At 35.9% G+C, this 16269-nt stretch overlaps 1 protein-coding gene across 10 annotated transcripts in view; it reads left to right on the top strand.

Moving 5' to 3' along the window:
* The first annotated feature begins 9491 nt into the window (after window positions 1-9491).
* The window catches only part of LOC125647241 (DNA topoisomerase 2-binding protein 1-A-like), a 36834-nt gene continuing 30056 nt past the window's right edge, over window positions 9492-16269 (top strand). The window contains exons 1-10 of one of the 10 annotated variants that reach the window (XM_056139937.1): window positions 9492-9590; window positions 11251-11330; window positions 11567-11664; window positions 12194-12336; window positions 12449-12494; window positions 12616-12702; window positions 13052-13159; window positions 14171-14244; window positions 14726-14853; window positions 15107-15172. In XM_056139937.1, the coding sequence (XP_055995912.1) occupies window positions 11572-11664; window positions 12194-12336; window positions 12449-12494; window positions 12616-12702; window positions 13052-13159; window positions 14171-14244; window positions 14726-14853; window positions 15107-15172 (745 nt within the window). In that variant the 5' untranslated portion in view covers window positions 9492-9590; window positions 11251-11330; window positions 11567-11571. Of the gene's footprint in view, window positions 9591-11250; window positions 11665-11841; window positions 11851-12193; window positions 12337-12448; window positions 12495-12615; window positions 12703-13051; window positions 13160-14170; window positions 14245-14725; window positions 14854-15106; window positions 15173-16269 lie in introns of those variants that run through there. The other 9 variants (XM_056139931.1, XM_056139932.1, XM_056139934.1 and 6 more) reach the window with 9 other exon arrangements.

Raw genomic sequence — 16269 nt, 5'->3', positions numbered from 1 at the left:
TGGAATATTTGTTTCTTGATACCACTATCGCTCAATGAAGCATAATCGCTGGGTTTTTTTGTTCACAACTGCGTGCAATGCATTCATGAGGAAATGTCTATCATTATACAATTTGTGAAGATATCGAAGGCAGACACATTGGACATGTAAATATTCAGAATTAGATGACGCTTCGAGGACTCGTATGTACAGGCATTTGTCTCCATCTATATATGGAAATTGCAAAGCATCGATAGATTTTACACCCCACTTTAAAAACATTTAGAACGAATGGGAAAGAACATATGAAAACAGAAGTCGGTGCACGTCATAATTTAAATGTATGAAGCGCCAAATTTACATGAACTCAAATAATTGAAGATATCTTTAATTATTTGAAGATATCATGAATTCAACTATTGCGCGCAATAATTGAATTTATGCGCGCATCAAATCAATTATTACTCTCATCAATTGAACTGATGCACGCATTAATTTATTTGATGAGAACAATAATTTATCAATGTGGTGAAATCATAGCTCGCAGAATTTAATTTAGAGCTCAATATAAATGATTTTGATGATCTCTTCAATTCAAATGAAGATATTTTAAAAATTATTTACAATTAATGATATCATTAATTCAATTGAAGAGAACAATAATTCAATTATTGCGCGCATTAATTGAGTTGATGTGCGCTACAATTCAATTGAAGAGAGCAATAATCCAATTATTGCAAGCATTATTTGAATCGTAGTTAATATCATCAATTCCTTTGAAGAGAGCAACAATTCAATTATAGCGCTCATCAATTCAGCAGAATTGTAAATACTATCATCAATTCAATTATTGCGCGCAATAATTCAGAATTGAAGATATCGGTACTTATTTGAAGAAATCTTTAATTGAATTGTTGCGCGCATCAATTCAATTAATGATATCTTCAAATGATTATCGGGGTAAAGATACCTTCAATTAGTTGAGTTTATGTTAATGTGGCGCTCCATATAGGCTAAATGAAGTTATTTTTTCCCTTGCATGTGTAGAAGGTAGAAAATGCAACGGACCAGACCGGGGTTCGAATGAATCCCGGTCTGGTCTGTTTTATTTTTCCCCTGCCTGTTACATTTGGTGCCGTGACCAATCCCTGGAACTGACTGGTGAAAATGCCTGCCAGGAGATAAAGAACCTGGGTTAGGATGCGAAGACATTCAAAGGAGGGAGGAATGTAGCGATCAGCCGGGTTTGATCACCGGTGGCCAGATAGCTCAGTTCGTATAGAGCATCTGACTAGGGATTCAGGGTGCCCGGGTTCGAATCGGACAATCCCGGTCGGCTCCGTTGCATTTTCCCCCTTCCCATTACACATGAAAGAAAAGATTCACCACATTATTACACTCAGCATCTTCACGAATTCCGGACCGACGGACATTCAATAACAGATAGACCCAGTTTATACCACCCATAGTCCTCTGTGTCTCTGCACACAGAGGTTTGTGTGCAAACGACCCCCTGGCGGAAGTTTGCGATCCAGCGTAAATAATTCCTGTCCATTTTATAGGTCAGAGTGACTAGAATTTTTAAAACGTCTTTGAAAAATGAAATTATTTTGATTTAATAGTATGAAAAGATTATAAATGTATCAAAATATGCCCTTTACGTATATTGAAACATGGTATCCCGATAGAACCATTTCCGAAAAGTGAAATTTTAAAAAATAATAATTTGATTCTATTCCAAAGATATCTCACCATTATTGACGATGAGTTGATATCCGACGTAGTGGACCCCCCCCCCCCCCCTCCCCAACTTCCGACAGTCCAGCTCTATAGGGAGAATTTCCCTACATAGAGACAGTCGTTCAGAGCGCCCCACGATGGGGGAAATGACCCGGAAGTTTCACTCTAAACGTGTTGACGACGGTCAGCTGAAGAAAGTTCTACAATGCATGGGAGTCACTATATCATAAAACTAGTTCTTTGTTAACTATGGCGCGCCAAATCAACATAAAATCAAGTAACTGAAGATATCTTTAATTATTTGAAGGTATATCAAATTCATTTGATGTGCACAACAATTTGATTAAAGATTTCTTCAAATGATTAATTCATGACATCGTCAGTTTTGAATTATTGGGCTTATTATAATATTGAATTGGTAATTACATCAATTATCCTGCAGAATGGATGCGCGCAATATATGAATTATTGCTCTTCTCAAATGAATTAATGATATCAATTGAATTGATGTGCGCTACATTTCAATTGAAGTGAGCAATGATTCATGTGCGCAAGAATTATTTCTCTCTTAAACTGCATTAAGGTAGCTCATTACACAAAGACTGATACTACATATGACCACAGGCAATTGCATCGCTTGGGGTCGAATTTACTATATAAAGACTCTTTATATAGTAAATTCGACCCCAAGCGATGCAATTGCCTGTGATATGACACACTTCACAAGATGTCAGTACATGTATACGTTTTTAGTCAAATCATTTGTATCGATAGATTTGTTTGTTTATCATCGTAGCTCAGTGTGCAGAGTAACTGGACGGGACTTTCACCAGCAGAGTCTTTTGTTTATATCTATTGAAATGATTTTTTTTAAAATCATACTTTTTAAAATCCAAAATTGCATATTTCCTGCCTTTTTTGACATGTGTACCTCTTATATATCACCATATCTTTCATTGTTAAATCATTTCGAACTAATATGAGAAACTCTTTCTACGTGTAGTGAGCCACTTTAATTCAATTGTTATGCGCAATAGGAATTAATTGAAGAGAACAATGATTGATTTAATGCGCACATCAATTGAATTATTGGGCGTGATAATAGAATCAATGATATCTTCCCGTAATTAAATATCTTCAGTTATTAGAGTTTATGATAATTTGGCGTTCTATAGTTAGCGTCAGTTTATTCTCAAACGTCCCTAGATATGATTGTTCTAATAATGGTAGTCACATGTGCACAGTAGTAGAAAACTAGCAAAATTAATAAAGTTCATTTGATGTTTTGTAAAATGATATGCACATTCATAGAAACAAACTTCTTATTTATTTTTTGTTTTTACACAGCAATTAACACGAACTTGCTTTTATGTCAAGTTATGGTAAGCGTCATAGTAATGTTTTGTTTGTTTTTCTTTTTTAAACCGAGAAATAAAATACATTGAAACTGTAAAATTTATAATCGATGAGTAAGTGGTAGATGTAAACATATGTGTATATCGGTGATTAAAAACCAGTTAAAGAGTTTACAAGCATTGAATTCTCTGATCAGTTGTAATGATGGTAGGCGTTAGAAGTAATCGTTGTTATGATGGAGAAGAACATCGAGAGCCAGTGATGATTTGTTAGTCTGGAGCATGACATACAAACACTGAGCGTAAAGACCCCGGTCATCCACCTCCCTGGAGACTGTCCAGAAAGAAAGATACCATTAGAATGCACTTCAGAAGATTCTCTTGGTTAGCAAATCAAATGGGGCTACTGGAGTCTGCATTGATTTTTACAAATCAAATTTGCTTACAAAGAATTAAAACGCTTTGGCCGATATAGTATTGCGTTGTGTGACGATACAATTGAATCTATTTGTAATACAATTGCGAAACGCAACAGAAACTCTCATTGGTCCATATGTATAAGTCCGCCCAAATTCCCTAATACGGGAGTAGTCAGCATTTGAAAACATGACGGCCAGATGCTAGATGGGAAAAAAAACTTCAAAGGAAGAAAGAGAAAAAGTTGTATTTTTGTGTTGTTGTCTCATAAATTTAATATAAAAAAAAAATCCTAAGATATTTTCCTACTATACTTGTGTCCAAACATACCTTCAAATATTTATTAAAGCCCCATACGACCCAAAAACTCGATCACAGCTTTTGATGATTTCGTTCGTAGACGTAGCCATGTTAGGTAGCCAGTCAATTCGAATCCCGGTTCAATTCCATATTGGCACAATAGCGTCTAGATGTGTACTAATACCCCACAAATATTTTAGCTAAATTGTTTAAATAATATACCACCCCAGTCCTATTAAATGATAATTATTCAAATAGCTAAACTCACGGCGCGGCAGTGCGGCTTTCATTAGTCATGAGCGGCCGCGCCGGCCGGCCTCCATCTAATGGGCTTATGTAGCATTTTCGTTCATATAGAGCTTATTTTACCTTTACAAAAACTGGTACAAAAATGTTTGAATTTCTATTAATGTTGATAATAAATGAAGAGCGAATACATAACTTACAACCGATTTTATGAATAGATACCAATAGCAAGAGTTCGAATTGACCGGCTACGCCAACATACGAATTCATTTGAAGCTGCGAGTTTTCGGGTGGTGTGTGGCTTTAATGAATATTTGAAGGTATGTTTGGACGCAAGTATATAGTAGGAAAATATGTTAAGATTTTTTTATATTGAGTTTATGAGACAGCAACACAAGAATACACCGATTTCAGGCCTCAACCGTCCGCAGCTTTTTGTGACCCGTAAATGGAAGGTTTTTATAAGAGGTGGATCTTTTCAGAGAGCTATGTACAGTTCTCCAGCAACACTGAATCAGCTCGAGAAAGTGGGCGGGCTGTAATCGGCCAATGAAAACTCTTGTTGTATTACATCAAACATGTCATTCAAATTGTTCAATCGTCTCATTCAATTGTGTCGTCACACAACGCAATACTATATCGGGTAAAGCGTTCTAATTCAAAGGTGAATTGCGATAAACAAAGAGACGACTCGTTATTCATTGGTATAGGTTCATCATAAACACAACGTAAATGACTGTCATATAAACAATATTTGGTATGCATTCATGAAAAAGCCACTTAGTGGAGATGGTGTGTAATTTTCTGTACTTTCGAGACAAATGTTACATAAGAATTTAATGTGTATGAACGCCATTGCTGCTAAAAATAAATTGATCATGAAACTCATTGTACAGGGTTTTTTTGGATTGCAGACTTAGTATTACTTGTATTGATGATGTCTGTTGTAAATCACATCTATTTTTCATTTCGATCAATCTAATCAAAATCAGATCTTTTCTAATCGCTCAGATACTTTACTTTGAACAACATTGCCGCTGTTCATTAATAACTTACTCCTTCCATACATTCTGTCCAATTTCCGAGACTTTGCATGACTGAAAATCGAATTCGATTAATTCCTTCTACAATCCTTGTCTGATTTCACTGTGTATATCACATTTGTGATTGTCCCTGGCGTCTACCGGCTTCCATACATTTCTGATTGTTCGTTGCACCTACCGGCTTTCGTACATTTCTGATTGTTCATGTTCATATAAGCAAGAAATACATGTATAAAAAAAAAAAAAAAAAAAATCAAAGTACTGAAAGTACTGAAAAGCGCTAAGCTGACTTCATGAATTCTGTATGTAATGTTAGTGAGCAGGAACAACATTAAAAAAAGGTTTATGCATTATTCTTTATTTTCGCATAACTAAGTAGTACATTTTCTGTAAGAAAATAACAAATATGGATTGGAAGCAATGTCCTGAAACTTTTCAACACGTTGAAATATAAATTTTATATGATGTTGTTAAAACAATGGTCACTATGATAATTTTGATCCCACACTAAACTAAAACCCTGTCCTTGGATCATGAAATTTACAATTTTGGTAAAGGACACCTGTTCTTATTAAATATCTATAATCAGAATTTAGTATCAATAGCATTACCACCGCTGCGGTGGTCCAGAGGTAAAGTGTTCGCTCTGTATGCGGGCGGTCGGGGTTCGAATCCCGGCCACGACAGACCTAGTTCGTTAAACAGGTAGTGACAGTTCCATCACCAAACTCTCGGCATCAGGTGTGAATGTCACGGGTCCTCAGAGATGGCCTTTAAAACGGATGTCCCGTGTCACAGTAGGTGTGGCACGCTAAAGAACCTTCACTGCTCAATGGCCGTAAGCGCCGAGCGTAGGCCTAAATTTGAAGCCCTTCACCGGTCTTGGTGACGTCTCCATATGAATTAAAAATCATTGAGAAGAACGTTAAACAAGATACAATCAATCAATAGCATTTAAGGCTATGTTATTCAAATATTTGACAAATGAACACTTTATACCCTGTTTAGCTCCCACCCATCTTCCCAAGGCAAGGGTTTCTGATCCGCTCTGCTCCGGTCCCTGGATCATTAAATGCTCTACATGACTATGCATTTTTTTCTCTTACAGATGTGATGTTATAGAGAAGAACATTTTTGGTAGAAAATGTGAAAACAGTTGTAATGATAGTTTTCGGTATAAAGTGTTCAATTGTTATTACGCAACTAACTTACTGTTGTGTTCCAGTTAAATAGTGTATGAAATATCTTTAGAATACAACAGAAATGAAACAAATCAATAGTTTGATACATATATGTAAGTCACTTATAATAGAAAGGAACAAACAAACTGGACGAAAAAGAAAATTACACATAACCACATACACTAACAAATGCCACATGTCAAAACACACCAATAATGCAGGATTATGAAACGCTTTACATCCATTTCATTACCTTACCAGAAATAATTTAAATACACACATAAACATGCATCTGTATGACTTGTACTACAGAATCCAGTGCATAATTATCTGTAAATAACAATCAAACCTTGAAAGTGGAATTATTTTTTGTAATCAATAATGAAGTTATTTTCAATTCAAAATCAGGTTGGAGAGAATCTGAATCCAAATAAGTCAGATAAATACATGTATAACTGAAAACAAAATTTAGGAAGTTATTTAGAAAAGATGTTCATCATACATGTGCAATATTACTTTGAAACTGAATACTGCGTCATCAACAAGAATGGAGATAGCTCATGTTTAACATGAAAGTTAGTGCAAGAGGATATACTAATTCAAATATGATGATGAATTAGACTAACATATAAGCATGGATTTAAATTTAGCAATTGTAGTGATTGTTTGTTATACGTAAATCTACCCCCCCCCCCAAAAAAAAAACCCCACAAGAGTTTGTACACAGGTACATTAAACGCTCTACTCATCAACTTGTGTGTCTTACACTTCTTGTGTAAAAGCTCATATTCATATTGCAAAGGAGACGCATCCGTTTGTCTGAATGAGACATAATACACATTGCTATTGTTTTAATTTTATAAAACAGTTCTTTATATGAAAATGCTAATAACCTTAGCAAAAAACTATAAGATTCGGCGCTTGTGTAGGAGTTCTAATATGAAAAAAAAATGTAACAGAAGTGACTCGCAATAAATATGCAAAATTTACAACATGTAAATGTAAATGTAGCCAAACTAGGCACTGAAAAGTTACAAAAGTAATTTTCAAACGGTAATGTTCAAACCGCTGTTAGAAATAATGAAGAGGCATCTCACCAAAAAACTAAATGAAAAGATCGTTCAGCGAAAACAAAATGTGGGGACAGGGAACAACGACAGTACATCCATGCCCCTCCCCCTTCTTCATCATTTGTACGTTCAGAAATACATGTAGCATATGCATGTCATTGTCAATTGTTTGTTTGAAGTACAAAGAAATTGAAAACACGATTACTTTTCGTTGTATGTAGCGTGCTGTGGACCGCAAACTATTTCACATTCATGCTTGACACAATGGCAATGTTTATCTAACACTTGTTCTAAACATATGCATTTCAGTATACAGCCCTCGTAAAATTCCACGCGGTGTTTTGAATACTTGAAACCGGGGTATTGTCTTCCATAATATATAATATAATGTTGTACCTTTTATCTTTTCTTTGCCCCAATACTATTATTTTTAGTCTCATTTTTGAAACTAAATTCACGAAATCAAATTTGATTGTGTTGACGATGATTCTGAAGAATATCTTGGTCGTTTAGAAATAATAAAGTAAGCTTAAGTTACACCGTTGCATCCTCTATATTTCTGCATGACCGACTTACATATATGATCGGGGAAAGTGTACGCAGTTACGCAATATCATCCTTCTGAGATCTCTGTCCTTCGCTGTCAAAGCATAATCGTGCACAAATTCTTTCTCGTTCACAATGGATGCGGATCAGTTAATTTTTTACAGTGTTGCACACATTTTTGCTGCGTCGGACAACAATTTTACTGAGTCGGAACAGCAGCCAAAACACACATGGAAAACCCTCCTGATTCGTGTATAGCTTAATGACGTGGCTTCTAATTATAGATTGCACCATGCAAATTGATTTTCCTGGCCTCTAAGCGTCATGCGAAGGTAACAATGCAAAGGCATCCTAGCTAAAACGGTTTCATACACATATTTTAGATTTTGAATCACTTTAATTATTACAGACGCAGATTCAAATGGGAATTTTAACTGAAGAATGACCTGCATCTGTGTCTCACTTTCCCCAAGAATGAGTACAAAAATATCACCCTTTTTATACATATTTTATTCACTGTTCAACGAACTGTATTTCCGGGGGGAAAATGCAACTGCAGATATGAATGTTATCCCCGTGCTAGATCGGTTGCAAAATTAGGACTACTTTAAACACGACTTGACTACAGCGATGCATAAATTCGCCTATAGGTGGCGATAAACCGGAAACATGATGACGAAATCAAAATCCAACTGGCGGCAATAAGCAAACGAACTCTGGTGGAAGTTTGGTGTAAACTCTTGTTCAGCTTTATTTTTGTCCAATCAAAACAATTGTAATAAATGATATTGGAATTATTCTAAGATTAAAATGTAGCAAACAATGTCATAATCAGCATTCAGCGTCGGATCTAGAGGGTGTTACGAGGGTGCAAACCTTCCTTTTTGTTGGTTGAACACTTTTAACAAAAAAAGTCATTTTAGTCCCCCTTTTTCTTGAGCGGGAAAAGTACAACTTGGTCGCACCCCTCCTCTTTGAAAATTGTCTGGATCCGCCGCTTGCATTCATGATTCAAATGAAACTAAGTATGAGACGTGTAGGATTTTACTTCTTCTAATGCAATGTTGTGACTAAATCTGGTTTTCATACTGCAACAGGTATGCCTTGTAAAAGTCAATGAACAAACTTATCTTATAAGGTTCTGTGTATGTGAAGTACGGTCGATTTTTTAAAATGAAAATGAAGTGTGTTTTCACACAGAATATTCATGACGTATTCAATGTTCAAAACATCCAAACATGTAACAGACTATGCTCAAAATCAAGAACATAATTCTTTTTACATATAATACATAGATTTCGCACTCATGGACACCAGTAATGATGTTTTATTCTCAAGGGAAATGGCACTTTTCAAAACTGTTTAAATCCTATCATCTGTGTTGCATCATAGAAATCAGAAAACAACATGATTAATCTAGATTTTCTGTTTTGACGAACGTCGTAACTAGAATAAAAAATTGTTGCCATAATGGTACTTTGCAAACAGTTTTTGTTCACCAGGTTCAGATATTTAAGACCTGATTATCACGGCGCCGCGTCAAACCATAGCCTGACCAGTAGAGCTACAAGCTTAACAGAGATTTGTGGTTCATTATGTTTTTCAATCGGGTTCGACATCATAAAAAATCATACCCAACTTAAAAATAATGGCGGGTATCGGGGAATTCCACCGTCATGATTTTTCATGCTGTTGCAAATTTATTGTAAAAAGGTAACTGATGAGACAAAAATCAGGTGACACACATTACTCTTGTGTAATTTAAATCAAAAGTTAGTGTATCGACCCCTGAACAAATCGAAACAGGGGATAGCTGTATCAAACGGTAAACAACTAAAGTCTACCGGATTAGCCATGGCCTAGGTTTTAAGCACATGATTTCAGCACAAAATATCTAAACAAGTTAAAAGTGTTCAGACAAAGTTATGACTACAACAAGGGTGTTTTTTAAAATACATTTATCGTGTAATTTATTGTATGGGAAGTTCCGAATTTTCAAATTTGAGGGGGAGGGAGAAAGATTTAGATGAACAGAATTCAAAATTTCAAATCAGAACATGAATGAATCAAATTTGAAGAATTAATTCCTTTGTCCAGAATATAGAATAAGATTCAATGAAGCAAATGTTTTAAATAAGATATACAGTTAAAAATTTCAGCTGTGACATTGTTCGATATTTCAGGTAGGTATTTTTTTGTGATCTTCCCATGTTAATTTGGTTTTGTTTGATGTTGAGGTTGTATGACACCATGGTAATTAACGATTTCGATTCATTTTAAGATCTGTTGGTCTGATTTCAGTCGATCATTAATGTTTTGAAAATACCTTTGTATTGTTGTTTTCACTTGTATAGATAAACAGAGCTATATCAATGTAACTGCTTGTTTTAACAAGTGATTGATTGTGAGGCCATAACTATATATTTGAAAACGAGATTACTATGATACTGCAATATTTATAGAAATATACCGTATGGCGGCCTAATGGTGCTACAATAAAAAGATCAATATATCGTGAAATGTAAACTGGGGTATAATTTACATGTGACACACTTTTCTGATGGGTTGAGAAGTCTGTTTATTTGTTTATATAAATAATGTTTTTCTTGGGCCTGATTTGGGGCAGATATTTGGCCCCAGTCCCAATCAGATATTCCTTGAAATTTTCCCAAAATCTGTCCAAAAAATTCCCAATCGAAAATTCCTTGTATGACTTATCTAAACACAATGTTTATATTGTGTTCATATTATGTACACTTTACTTCCAGTGATGAAAACCTGATTGTGGTTTTAGTACGGTGAACAATGTCACAGTGCTGGTATTTATTAGATATGAAGCATGGTTGTTATACATTAATTATACCTTACACTTCATTCTATATGTATGATTGATGAATTCAATATCACAAATTTTCATATAAATGAATTTTCCCAATTTAATTGATTTGTCTCTAATTTTGCCAACTGTTAGGACCCCAGACCTCAGTCCCAAAGTACTGGGGAGAAAAACACTGTCAGTTGCTAATGTTCTAGTTGTCCTTATTGGTGTACATGAAAACTGTGTACCGTAGAACTCTACTCGAGAATAACTGTCTTCTCATTAAGCACTGCTTAGTAGTGATCTCTAGTAGAAATGCACTGTAATATTTTCTTTTGATGCATTTACAAATTTATATGTATTTGTTGTGATATCCAAAACAAATTCTCTTACCAATACTAGATCTTTAGGAGAGGTACACAATTATGTCAAAATAGTCTACAAAAATTATAAACAGGCCCCAGCATGCAAACCTTAACGATTAATATTCCTGTTAAAACGACAAACACTGACAATGTCAACTAATTAGAGTGACTTTCCTTTGTGTATTCCCAGTTGGTGAAACAGGTGGATCTAACAGGGTTGTTAAACTTGATTGTGCTTCATATGCGAAATTCGGGGAGAAAATTACAGTGGTGAGGAAATTTTTTATTGTGTTGGAGTCTCACAGTTAAATTATAATGTTCATGATATCTAAATTGAGATACAGCTGTCACTGTTTTCAGAAAGTGTACCGTTTTAAATCCACTAACGTGCAAATTGTGGAATTCTGTATTGAATAGCATTGTTTTGATTTGCAGCCAAAGGTTTGTATGAAGAAATTATCAGTCTTTAGATAGTGATTTCAGATGAAATGATTGTGACTCGGTAGGAACGATGGGAGAAGACGAATTCCGGGTTCGCTGTATTATCTCAGATGAGGAAGATGGACAAGAGAAGGCATCTGAGACCATGAAACAAGCTCACAAGGTAAACAGAGTATTTCTGAGTGTAAACAAGCTCACAAGGTAAACAGTATTTCTGAGTGTAAACAAACTCACAAGGTAAACAGAGTATTTCTGAGTGTAAACAAACTCACAAGATAAACAGTATTTCTGAGTGTAAACAAGCTCACAAGGTAAACAGAGTATTTCTGGGTGTAAACAAGCTCACAAGGTAAACAGAGTATTTCTGAGTGTAAACAAACTCACAAGGTAAACAGAGTATTTCTGAGTGTAAACAAACTCACAAGATAAACAGTATTTCTGAGTGTAAACAAACTTACAAGTTAAACAGTATTTCTGAGTGTAAACAAACTCACAAGATAAACAGTATTTCTGAGTGTAAACAAACTCACAAGATAAACAGTATTTCTGAGTGTAACTAATTAATGTAAAGAAAATCCACATTTTGAATTTCACTTGTCCACATTTTAAATTTTGTTACTGTTTATCAATGTAAAGAGATCTGCGATTGGAAATCCTGAACTTAAAATGTGATATAAAGTTTTTTCGTGTAGAGCCTGATCGAGGAAGGATTCAGTGTCTGTTGGATCAGGGACTCCGACTGCTTAAAGATTGACCGAAAAGAGAAAAATTGTGTTTATCTCTACGATCCATTTGGCGGCAAATCTTTCAACCACATCAAAAATTTGGGGTGCAGGTAAAAATCTTTTGTATATGTTTAATGAGATATTCGAGATATGTTAATGTTTTGTATATTGTAGAGACTTGACATTTCTTTCTATGAGTTTCACGTACAGATATCTTTACAGAATATTTGGACCACTCTGCATTTTGTCTTCACTTGAGTACAAACTTGTAAGTCTTATTTCTTGTTAGTACATGTATTACATCGCTTTGTTCAGTTTTGGCTTTATGATTTTGTTACTCTTGTAAATAGATTTTCGTTACCATGACTTCTGTACAATACTGTTTCTAGGATATTCCCAAGAGGAACGTTCCTGTCTACAACCTGGCCATGAAGGATGTTGTTATTTGCTGCACCAATCTCGTTAAACAGAGAAGGGTAAGTGATTTCTTAGGATAAGATAATGAAATTTCTGACCTGTGCATCTATTGATGAAGTTCACGTTGAATTTTGTGAGTCATTTTGCATGATTGTGGAACTGTTAAAAAGAATGTAATTCCTGCAATATTTTATCTTGTTTTTCTTCATTTGTACGATATCAGTTACTTTTGAAAATTTCTTTTCATGTATACTATGGTGCTGCCAATTTCACAGAAATGGAATCTTGTGAATCGTTACACAAATTACAATATCCATAGTAACTGACCTGTTTGTTTTTAAGGGTTCAGGATTTGTTTTTGTGGTATTTGACATTCTTGAGGGTTTTTTTTTTTTTTTTGTCTTACAGAACGAAATACATGACAAGGTAGAGGCCATGGGAGGCACTGTTAGCCGGGATCTAACGAATAACGTCACACACCTCATTGCGGGGGAGGTCGGCAGCAAAAAATACCAGGTAATGTACAGATTCGGTCAGCAGGGGGATATAATTCTGTTGTCACCTCCAATGATGACAAGAAGGAAGTTTGTCAAAAATGTTCATGCAAGTCAAGCTAGTTAAATTGAGTACTATAGGGTTATTGAACTTATATTGGTGAATATTGGCACGAGTTGGCTGTACAAATGCACGAGCTTGCAAGTGCATTTTGACAGCCAACGAGTGCCAATATTCTCCTATATAAGTTCAATAACCCTTTTATTATATAGCTAAAGTATTTAGTTGTTAAATTATATCCCTTTTCACTCAAAATACTCCAAAATAGACGAGAATTCGTCATTATTGGCATCTAAGGTGAAGGTGTGCAATATCAGCATGCATTTTTTAACTGTTCAATATTTAACCCGTCATTAATGCATGAAGCAAACTGATTTTGTGAATGGGGACATAATAATTATGTACAGTAAAACATTTTGCTTAAGTAAATATCAAAATACCGGCTCTGTCAGATTCGGAGGACCGTCGTCTGTCATTTTGGCTTGTTTACGTCGTTACGGTAATGTCAATATTGACCACTCATACTTGGAATGTTTCGGGCGCATACAATTTACGCAATGCAAAGTTAGCATTCAATAAATTCTCAGGATATTGAACGCTAGCATTCTCTAGATTTTTCGCAGATTTTGTAATAGACTAATTATTAGCTATATAATAAAGTGAGTTACAGTGTATAATGCAGCTAAACTTCAGTATCTCAAACATCAATATCTCGAATACCATGGATATGTTTAAGTGAATTGAATGTCCCAATAACATTTTCTTTTTCCATTTCAACCTCAATATCTCATCAAACCATTGGATATCTAAAAAAAAAAAAAAAACTTGGTTCCATTGATTTCAAGATAACAAGGTTTGACGATAGTTCTTTCTGTCTGGTCAAAATGAAAGATATTATTTATATCTGTTCTATGCAGTTGTGCAATATCTAATTAAATTATCTGATACGGACCTCTTTCATGTGTCTTTAAGGTGGCAGCTACCACTGGCAAACATATTTACCTCCCTTGTTGGGTGGACAGAGTATGGGAAGCCTCTCAGAGCAGGTAAGTGGAACTTAGAATTAAAGGACAGTTGTCTCATCTCCATGTAAATAAAGTGGCTGAACTTAGAATTAAAAGACAGTTGTCTCATCTTCATGTAAATAAAGTGGCTGAACTTAGAATTAAAAGACAGTTGTCTTATCTCCATTTAAATGAAGTGGCTGAATTTCATGATAAATTCATAATTTAGTAAATTGTCTTAAATGGCCAGATTTTGGTTATAGACACAGCGTTTCTGTTTTCACACTTTGGTTTTCGTCGTACAGATTTTGGTTATTTACACCACGTTTCTGTTTTCACACTTTGGTTCTCGTCGTACAGATTTTGGTTATTTACACCACGTTTTTGTTTTCACACTTTGGTTTTCGTCGTACAGATTTTGGTTATTTACACCACGTTTTTGTTTTCACACTTTGGTTTTCGTCGTACAGATTTTGGTTATTTACACCACGTTTCTGTTTTCACACTTTGGTTTTCGTCGTAGGCACATCCACGGCAGTAGTAGTCAGTTTCTGGAGTACTCCTGTCCAATTTTTAAGGGACTGGTCATCACAGTGTCTGGTCTGGACTCGGAGGAAAGGAATCAGGTCAAAAAAGCCGTGGAAGCTGAAGGTGAGGAATGATTGAGGACCTGATGTAAATAATTCCTTGTGTTAGGGGTGTACTGTGTGTGTGTATGTATGAGTAACTAAGCAGCTAACCAGAAACTCCTCATTGATTAGGGTCACCTTCACTTACTCTTTATATTGAAGGTACAGTAATTTGTTTACTTTTACAGTATTAGATGTAATTTGTTTACTTTTACAGTATTAGATGTAATTGGTTTACTTTTACAGTATTAGATGTAATTGGTTTACTTTTGTAGGAGGTAAATATACAGGAGAAATGAAGGTCAACGAGTGCACGCATCTGATCATCAACAAGCCCAAAGGTTGGTGTCTTATCTCTACATATACCATGTTTTCAATCACAGCTCTGAACTTCTCACAGCTCTGAACCTCCCACAGCTCTGAACTTCTCACTGCTCTGAACTTCTCACTGCTCAGAACTTCTCACTGCTAACTTCTCAAAGCTCTGAACCTCCCACAGCTCTGAACTTCTCACTGCTCTGAACCTCTCACTGCTCTGAACCTCTCACTGCTCTGAACCTCCCACAGCTCTGAACTTCTCACTGCTCAGAACTTCTCACTGCTCTGAACCTCTCACAGCTCTGAACTTCTCACAGCTCAGAACTTCTCAAAACTCTGAACCTCTCACAGCTCTGAACTTCTCACAGCTCTGAACTTCTCACTGCTCTGAACCTCTCACAGCTCTGAACTTCTCACTGCTCAGAACCTCTCACAGCTCAGAACTTCTCAAAGCTCTGAACCTCTCAGAGCTCAGAACCTCTCACAGCTCTGAACTTCTCACTGCTCAGAACCTCTCACAGCTCTGAACTTCTCACTGCTCAGAACCTCTCACAGCTCAGAACTTCTCAAAGCTCTGAACCTCTCAGAGCTCAGAACCTCTCACAGCTCTGAACTTCTCACTGCTCAGAACCTCTCACAGCTCAGAACTTCTCACTGCTCAGAACCTCCCACAGCTCTGAACTTCTCACTGCTCTGAACCTCTCACAGCTCTGAACTTCTCACTGCTCAGAACCTCTCACAGCTCAGAACTTCTCAAAGCTCTGAACCTCTCAGAGCTCTGAACCTCTCACTGCTCTGAACATCTCACTGCTTTTGCTCTGAACCTCTCAATGCTTTTAACATCTCACAGCTCTGAACCTCTTACTGCTTTTGCTCTGAACTTCTCAAAACTCTGAACCTCTCACTGCCTCTCACAGCTCTGAACCTCTCACTGTCTCTCACAGCTCTGAACCTCTCAAAGCTCCTGCAATGTCCACCATTACAAATATCCCCACTTCATCTATAATGCTAAGCTGGCTTTAATCACAGATTTGTTCTATGGTTAAAACATGGGCAGGTAATCAATCCCACATAAGAACAAATATAAATGGAAGGGTCTACCTAGAAAAATGGCTATCCA

Source organism: Ostrea edulis, chromosome 6 (assembly GCF_947568905.1).
Source record: "Ostrea edulis chromosome 6, xbOstEdul1.1, whole genome shotgun sequence".
NCBI lineage: Eukaryota > Metazoa > Mollusca > Bivalvia > Ostreida > Ostreidae > Ostrea > Ostrea edulis.
The sequence above is the reverse complement of the archived record's forward strand: the minus strand, read 5'-3'. Positions and strand labels throughout refer to the sequence as shown.